Source organism: Wasmannia auropunctata, unplaced genomic scaffold, assembly GCF_000956235.1.
Source record: "Wasmannia auropunctata unplaced genomic scaffold, wasmannia.A_1.0 LD336101.1, whole genome shotgun sequence".
NCBI classification, from domain to species: domain Eukaryota; kingdom Metazoa; phylum Arthropoda; class Insecta; order Hymenoptera; family Formicidae; genus Wasmannia; species Wasmannia auropunctata.
Genome location: NW_012026789.1, coordinates 4,709,394 through 4,718,052, shown reverse-complemented (window position 1 = coordinate 4,718,052; position 8,659 = coordinate 4,709,394). Strand labels below are relative to the sequence as shown.

Below are 8,659 nucleotides of genomic sequence, written 5' to 3'. Positions count from 1 at the left end.
GCACTTATCCCTTTTGTCCGCCTAATTCGCCATTGCTTCACGCAAACGTGTTCAACGAAGCTAACAGAATACATTGTTACGGACATTTAACATATTTCGTGGTTGTGATTTCGATAAACCCAATTATCTCATGTTGAAAATGCGTCTTTGACAAAAATTAAGCAAACCCAGATTATGTATTATATATAATAATAATAATAATATTCATAATAATTCACATTATAAGCTGCACTAAAAGCTAACTAATAAGAAAGAGATGCGGCTATAGGAAAAGAGAAAGAGAGAAAAAATATTAGCACTATATTACAATTGTATTTTCTTGTTTTCTTTTTTTTTTTTTAATAATTATTTTATTAACTTAGAAATTTAGAATATTAGAATATTTAGAAACTTAGAATATTTTTGTCACTTATGCGCGTTGTAACATATTATCAACATTTTTTAAATTCTTATTTCAATGATTATCTAGGATAACAATTGAGAATTAAGTTATTCAGATTAAATTGTTGATATGCAAAAAAAATATATATATACATATAAACTTATAGAAATAAATATCATAAAAAAGGATCAATAATTCAATTGCTCAGCGATGTATATTTTTGGAATAATGATTAGGTAAAATTTCATTATAATCGAAACGTTTTTAAAAATTATCAATTTACAATTAAACACATTTTTTCATATATTAATAATAAACATTTAAAACATTAATAACCGTATTTAAAAGAATTTCAATAAATTTTTTTTCACAGAGATTGTCCACATCTTCCACATATGTAAACGAGCCATACAATTAATCAATTTTTTTATTTTGTAATATTTATTTTCACAAGTTTATATATATATTTATATTCTAATAAAAATAATAAATTTTCTACAGAATAGTGCTTAATCTCATTTCGTACTTATTATAAAATAACAGCTATTTAATTCTTGCCCTGTGCAGTATATATTGTTCTTTTATCTTGTTAGCTGCATCTCAGACGATAATTAATCTTTTGTACACCGTAAAGACTTATGATGTATTTCAAAGTTTTAAAACTCTAGTCTATTGTATAATATCTTCTTCGCTCGGAAGTGTTCTAGACTTTACTAATGAAAATCTCATCAATTATTTTGCGTTAATAAGAAATTAACCCAGAACACCCAAACGATGTTTAATAATATAAGCGCCGTGTGCATTTGGCTCACCTGTGACCTGCGTGCCCGGTCTGTACTGCGACGATGAAGCCAGGATCTTGTAAGGGCTTGTGTTTAAGGGTTGTGACCGCGCTTCACCATGATAGGGTTGATTAGGCCGTGGTTTCACGCACGCGTCTACCGGCGCACCGTCCGGGAACCCGAAAACGGAAATCGAGAAGAGGACGAGTGTAAATAAAACCGTAACGTGTCCGGCGAAATACATCTTGGATCGCGTCGCTTTCTTCGTTTCGATGACGCAGAAAATACATGCAACAAAACTTTATTAATACCGATTGTTCTTGATGGAAAGGATGAGCGATGAACGTACAATACTCGCAATATACAGATACACTATATATTCCTTGAACGTCAAAATATATAATTTGTTTCAATTATAATGCGGTTTTCAATTACATTTAGGTATACCATTTGTTGGCGCTTATGCCATTCGTATTCTCCAATTTAAATACCACAAAAATAACAAGATACAAATATTCTCAAGTAGCTAATATACAAGAGTATTATTTATAAAGCTAAAATAATATATCAAGTTGACGATCTACTTAAAACGTCGTTGATTTTAAATTTATTAAATACTTTGCTACATGTAGCTGATTTCACAAATGAAGTTTTAATACGCGAACCTAATTTGACACAGAAAGATTCGAGATACTATTTATTGTTAGTGGAGAACCGGATCCCGATAACCGGTAATAACACGAAGATATGGTCGGAAATGTCGATCACTTCTTCACGCAAACGATGAATTAATTAAGTAGCTTCGCGCGATAACGGGATAAACTACAAAGACTTACTCGAAACAGTTCGCTGTTTTGCACAACAATCGCGCGAGGAAAAAAGGATGTTTCGTGCTCGTGATAGATCCGCGCGCAAGAAACTGCAGTATCCAATCGATTGCTGGCAAGCCAAACCGTTGGTGGGATCCCACCACAGGATCACAAAGCCGCACATTCGTTTTTGCTAAACTGATTCATTCCTTCACTTTCACTCGATCCCTTCATCGATCCTGTAACCGGTTCCACTTTTCGTTCGTTTAGGAAAATATCTACGAGTTTTACGTGTAGTATTACATACTACCATAAATAGTATTACTTCCTTTTACGTGTCACATAACGATGTCACATAAGATGATGTTGTAACTACTGTTACCATTTTCACCAAGTATATATAAAACTGATTTCTCGTCACAAAACGACGTGTCGTTATTTATCGCATTTACGATGATTCCATATTCTGCGTATCCTTTTCTTATCTTGAAATTTTAGTATTTTTAAATTAATAAAATTCAATATAGAAATAAATTTTTTAAAGAATGCGTTCCGATATTTCATAAATTTATACTTTCAAACTGCATAATTCAATATATTGACATTTTAATTTTTGTATAGATATTAAATAATATTAAAATAATTAGTAAGTTCTTTTTGAAAGAGAAAAACTTAAAAAGTCATTAACATTAAAATACATTGTTTTTATAATGTTGCTTGTTATAGAAAATGTAATATGTAAATATTTACATTTTATCGTTAAATCAGAACTATCCTCCTTCCATAAGATTAATAATTTTGCCGTAATTGCAACTTTGTTTGCGAATTAGTTAGTTTAAATAATACAAAGTGAAAACCAAAATAAAAGATGCATTTATTAAAATGTATTAAACTCTCTTGATGCATCTACACGCTATTTGCATTACTCTTTTATCGAGCATGACTTTATCTCCATCATCATTGTTGTCACATGGAATATGGCTATTATTTGTTCGTTGTTAAAGTTATTACCATTTCGTTCTGTAATATTCGTAATGCATATCTCGTTCTCTCGTTTAGATTTTTACGTTATATATATGTTTCGCAAGAGAATATATGAATATTTAAACTCCAAGTTCTCGAGTGAATGGATAAAAGGAATCCATATTCATATCAATTAAAATAAAACGGATAAAATTATGAAAGAGTTCAAGAACGCCCCGCGAATATATTATATTCCGATAAAACGGCAAACGATATGCAGCTCTTGTTGCAAGATAAAAATCTTTGAAGTTTTGACTTCTCGTATATTTTACAGATTTGTTGAACTGTATAAGCATTCGCAACAAATCGAGTTGTTGCACATTGCATTCGATTACGTATTCGCGACTCGCCAGTACGATCCTTTCACTGTCGATTATTAAATGTTATGCGTAACATTTACGCATGTAAATTCACGATTTGCATTACATCAGACTTATAACATTGACCCTTACGCAATAGTTTTCTTTTATGTGTGTGTGTGTGTGTGTGCGTGTGTGTGTATGTGCGTGCGCGCGCGCGTGTGTGTGTGTGCGATATACGTACTCGTTCGATTATTATACATATAAAATTGCGCGTTCGATCGGGATGAGTAGAAAAATACAAAATGCTCTGCAGTCGTGCAGAGCAATCGCGTTGCGTGTCAAACCCTTCGAACGGGCGCGCATAAATGCAAAAGCGTGCGCGCGTTACACATACATGCGCACGCTCTGACACGTACACACGTAGATACATACACGGCGAGTTCACTCAGTCAATGTGACTTTTCACATCGTATTATTGATTTTCCACGGCCTTTTCAGGCCGTCTCAGTTCTGTGTCGACGCTGGAAATATTTCTTTTAGATTACTTCGTAATCGCATCGCAAAACCAAATAATTTATTTGCATCTATACCTTGTTTACGTTTTTACAAATATCTTTCCTATTGTCTTGACTTAAAACATGTATGAATTTTTCTTGTAATATGCATCTTTTGTTTTCTTAAAAATTGATTAAAAAACTTATGTTAATGATTCAAAATATATTTAATTATAAAATAGTTCGTTTTTCACAAAGCAAGATTTGTTGCTATTAAAAATAGGATATTTACACGTTGCTGTATTTTTTATAAATTTTTTATAATTATATGTATAAATGTAACTTAAGTTATATGTATATGTATGTAATATTATTAAATTATACAAATATATATATAATTACATGTATATTGTATAACAAAACTGTGCTAGCAAGTCACCGGAGAATCTCTCAATAAGTAAAAGTATATATACAATATATTTTTCTTATTTATAAAGAAGAATGTTATAATGTAGGAAATATATCTCTTAATCTATTGAGTGGTTTGAGGTAAATATCAAAAAAATATATGATTTGAACACAAATAGGCATGGAATATACAATGTTCTATAAATGACGCGTATTCTGCACAGCTTTTACTATAAAAAGACGCTAAATTTATCAGCTAAATGTTTCCTCATAAATATTGTGACACAGATTTTTAAAAACTAATAAATCGTTGGTTTTTTGATCAAATTATCTAAGCCATACAGATTTTTCAATTACTTCCACCGCACAGGGCCGCGGCAACCATCCCCTTATACGTTTCGATTTTGCATCTTCTCCTTCCTTCTGTTCTTTTTCTCCAAATAACCAATATCTGCAAAAATATATATAAAAATTTTTCGTTAAATTATTTAAAGAAATAAATGTTTGGAAATTTAATATTAAATACAGAATGCGTACTTTTTCCAACGTGTTACTATCACAATATCATCTATATCCAACTTGATGCGAGGTTCATCGGTACAAAGTGGATGAAAAAATACACCGCAACCGTGTCCAATTGGAAACTTGGCTCCTGATGCAGCTTTTATAATCCTGTATTTGCGTGCTCGTTTCCGTTTGTCTAATTTTTGTGCAAGCTGCTCTCTCTAGAAAGTAAATAATTAGCCCATTGAGAGTTTTTCAAAGTTAACAATACAGTACGCGCGCAAAAGCAATAATTATAGAAATTTTTATATCATATAAATGTTCCTAGTATATATGGATAATTATTATTCAATTTAATATACATATATTATTGCTTGAATAAAATTACCGTTAATGTATATTGATCACAGCCATCAATAATGGGCCATGTAATGCCATCGCCTACGGGAGTGCAATCCCATGTAAGAACTTGGCTAATATTGAAACGCCATCCTTTTGAATATGGATGTACATATTTGGCATCTGCATCTCGCCGACATCGAGCCTTCTCCAGAATCCAATCTTCTATTTCCGTCCGATTTCTCACAATAGCTAACATCTGTGCAATTTGAAGAATTAGAGAATTAGTGCATTGGTTATTGCATCTATTGAAATAGGATCAAGAATATTTACCTGGAAATATAGTAACATTCCCACTGCAAGTACAACGCCGATGGATAAACCAATGCTAAATACTACTAATATTAATGTATAGACCGCTGGTGGTGGAAATGGCAAAGGCTTCAGTGATAGTACGGTCGCTACCCAAGAAATTAATATAACGGAAGAGACGCAACAACCACCGACTGCGCTTGCCAAAAATGCTGTGAAATGCCCATGATTACAATGTCCAACGCACGTATTTATCCATGGACAATGATGATCCATTTTCATCACACAACGATTACCTAAAAAGTAAGAACAGAATTACAGGAGAAAAAAAATAGAACTAATGAATTGAGCTTAGAAATGATCTAATCAATATTCTTTTTGCTATTTTATATATGCTAAATTATTGCAGTTTCATCGACACATTAACAAATCAATACATTAAGAAAAGTAAGAAATTCAGGAAGACCAGAATCGTTAAATTATTTGATCATTACATCAAAAAATATCATATTAAAATAATATCTATTATATATTATACATTTACATATTAAGTAATATCTATATTTATTATTGTTACTTTAGTTTTATTTATGTTATATTACATAACTTTTTTATATTTCTTACATTTTCTACAATGATGTGATCTCGGTGCTTTGTAACCTTGGCAGACTGTACAGTATTGCAGGTATTGTATATCTGTAGCTTTCTCCTGAAATTATATTAATGCAAATATATTAATAACAATACGACAATTTACTTATTTTACTTTATATCATAAATTTATCATTAAGTACAATTAAAATATAATAAAAAATTCAATAATATAATTAACAATATAATTTTTTAACGCTTTAAGAATATGAAATCCCTCTAAAAATTGGGACCATGTAAATTTGCTATTTTCAATTTGTATTCCCACAGTAATCAAACGTAAAATAAATGTGATAAATGTGAAATAACGGTAGAAAAAAACGGAAAGAGAAATTAAGTTTATTGGGTTTTCAGCTGTCCATCAAAGAGGGAATGGTTAAAAACGAAAGCATTCACTTTGAACAAGTTCAGTAATAAATGTGTAATATATTACCGGCATCCATTTTAATGCGAGGTATCCAGGTCCTTCGAAAATCGCGCTGATAAAATGAAATAAAGTCAATCCACTGAGAGTGAAGAACAGCAAGAAACTGGCTGCTCCTGGGATACTGTCTTGCGGCGGCCACCATTGTCTGCTACAGTGTATCGTCATCAATGTAATTATCTTTATCGTTGCTGCAACACAAATTAATATGACAAAATAAATCTGTTGCGTTATAGCTGATTATTTAGCATCTTTCTACAAATAATTTTCTTGCTATTGAGATTTTATACGAAAAATTCACATTAAATTACATAATTTATATTATTTACAATGTCAAGTAAAATAGGCACATTAAACATTTTGCACATACATATAAAATCATACAAAAAATATAAATATAACATAACATTAAAGTATTCTAATGCGATCTCTTGTTACTAATGAATAGTAAATTTTCGAAATTCACATCTGCGCCATGTATTATTTCAAGATGACTTTGATCAAATTCCAATTAACTTATCAAATAATATTTCATTAACATAGAATTATTTATCTTTTGTTCGATATATAAAAAAAGACCAGGAAATCATATGGTCGCTGAAAATTGGCAAACAAATGATCTATTGTTAGTAATTTACTAATAGCAAATAACTAGACTCGCTCAATGCACTGTATTTGAATCCAATAAAATCCTTGTTATCGATTGTCAGATTTCTTCTCTATTATCACATCTGTAATCCTTCAATATTTTTTCCAATTCCCTTAATTCCTCACTTCTCGCTTCACTTATTAAAATCCATACAATTGGTGTTAAAATCCTCCATTTCATTCTTCCTAACCCTTCATCAATCGCGTCATATTACTGCTAAGTATCAGGCAGATTTTTCTCGTCCACGTCTGCTCCATCCCTTTCCTCAGATCTTCACGCCTCCTTTATACAATTTCATTGATATTTTGCATGTCGAACGACAAAAAATTAATAATCCCACCTACATCACGAAGTGACACTTAACAAGTTAACCCTTCTCGAGTGAATTAATTTCTCGGAGTTTAATTAAGATCGCTTTTAGATTCGAATATAGAGAGATCAGTCGCGTTTCGTGACAAGGATGAGACGACGATCGACTGACAATTGAGAGATGAAGAAAGTCGGAGCAGCCCGATTGACAGGAGACACCTGTCACGTACCCAGCGCGGAGAGCGGTCCCCAATGACACATCTTCTTCAGCGGGCCGACGCACATATTGTCACCGTACAGCGGCCTCGAGTTCGCGTCTGGATGCCCATTGACGCCCGCAGGATTGGGCGACGCCAGCGAATTTCGCAGCGACAGCAACGGAACGGCGGCACTCGGCAGCCGGAGCCTCCGCAAAACGTGCGTCTCCGCGCGTTGCCTTGCCGCACACGTTGCTGTTGTCACGATGGCCGCCCGCACAACGCGTCATCGAGCGGCGACCGGTCACCGGCGACCACTTCGCAGCTGACGCCAAACTCGAATCGCGAATCGCGCGCAGTCTGGTGCTGGCTTTAAATTGGCGCTGGTGCGACGCACGTCTTCCGGCGTGTCTTCTAGACGAGATTCGCGACACGGCGGGTTATTGGCTCGTTACGAGCGTTGTTGCAAGGTTATGTCCTCCTGTGACGATAAAATATGAACCGGAATGCATGAGCAGCATGAGGTATGTCTTCAGATTTCATTACTACTTATTTTTCTGAGAAAACATATCGGCTTCTGGCAAATAAAATCCTCAATGGCAGGATTTTCTTATATCACATAGGTATAGATGCTGGCAAAATGTCGAAAACAGATCTTTCAAATGTATTACGTATTTTGTCGGTAGAATGCCAGTAAAAATAGAGCAGAACTCTTGCTAGTAGAATGTGAAGGCAGATCAACTGTAGGAACCAAGAACCAGAATTATTTTTTAATCATTTAAATGGATACAAAATGACAGATTCTACACAGTTTCTAGCAATTTGTTAGCATTTTAAGGATGTTTGGTACCTACAATAGTAGCAAAAAGTTAAAGAACTGATTTTGACGAATATGCTCTTCTCATATAGTTTGAGTAATAAGGATTGTGCAGAATGTTATCATTTATTCAGAACTAGAGCGCAGAAATGCTTCTGTTGCTTTTTTCCTGAGAATTTTCGAATTTTATGGCCAAATCTAACCAAAAATTAAATTAAAATCCTTATAACTTTGGATTGCTTCAGTGAATCGACTCA

General features: G+C 33.2%; 3 protein-coding genes across 4 annotated transcripts in view; 1 reads left to right on the top strand and 2 right to left on the bottom strand.

The window, feature by feature from the left end:
- The window catches only part of LOC105460194 (putative defense protein 3), a 6,971-nt gene extending 4,848 nt beyond the window's left edge, over window positions 1-2,123 (bottom strand). Inside the window, exons 1-2 of one of the 2 annotated variants that reach the window (XM_011706641.1) lie at window positions 2,001-2,123; window positions 1,195-1,463 (exon numbers count right to left, since the gene is read on the bottom strand). In XM_011706641.1, the coding sequence (XP_011704943.1) occupies window positions 1,195-1,408 (214 nt within the window). In that variant the 5' untranslated portion in view covers window positions 1,409-1,463; window positions 2,001-2,123. The remainder of the gene's footprint in view (window positions 1-1,194; window positions 1,464-2,000) is intronic. The other variant, XM_011706635.1, reaches the window with a different exon arrangement.
- Window positions 2,124-3,995: 1,872 nt separating this feature from the next.
- On the bottom strand, window positions 3,996-7,864 carry LOC105460174 (palmitoyltransferase ZDHHC6). Its single transcript, XM_011706616.1, has 7 exons — window positions 7,619-7,864; window positions 6,440-6,621; window positions 5,980-6,064; window positions 5,377-5,651; window positions 5,093-5,302; window positions 4,738-4,925; window positions 3,996-4,651 (listed from the first exon to the last, which is right to left on the bottom strand). Exons 1-7 carry the CDS (start codon window positions 7,671-7,673, stop codon window positions 4,528-4,530), a joined length of 1,119 nt encoding a protein of 372 aa, XP_011704918.1. The 5' UTR covers window positions 7,674-7,864; the 3' UTR covers window positions 3,996-4,527.
- Window positions 7,857-8,659, top strand: part of LOC105460182 — a 4,119-nt gene continuing 3,316 nt past the window's right edge. Inside the window, exon 1 of the mRNA XM_011706624.1 lies at window positions 7,857-8,109. Within this exon, the coding sequence (XP_011704926.1) occupies window positions 8,092-8,109 (18 nt within the window). The 5' untranslated portion in view covers window positions 7,857-8,091. The remainder of the gene's footprint in view (window positions 8,110-8,659) is intronic.

Bases quoted from the DNA above. Each gene is read 5' to 3' on its own strand.
- LOC105460174 (XM_011706616.1), bottom strand. From the start codon at position 7,673: ATGTGCGTCGGCCCGCTGAAGAAGATGTGTCATTGGGGACCGCTCTCC. The intron at 6,622-7,618 runs GTACGTGACAGG...TTTGTGTTGCAG, and splicing joins GGGACCGCTCTCCGCGCTGG to CAACGATAAAGATAATTACA. The intron at 6,065-6,439 runs GTAATATATTAC...ATATAATTTCAG, and splicing joins TCGCATTAAAATGGATGCCG to GAGAAAGCTACAGATATACA.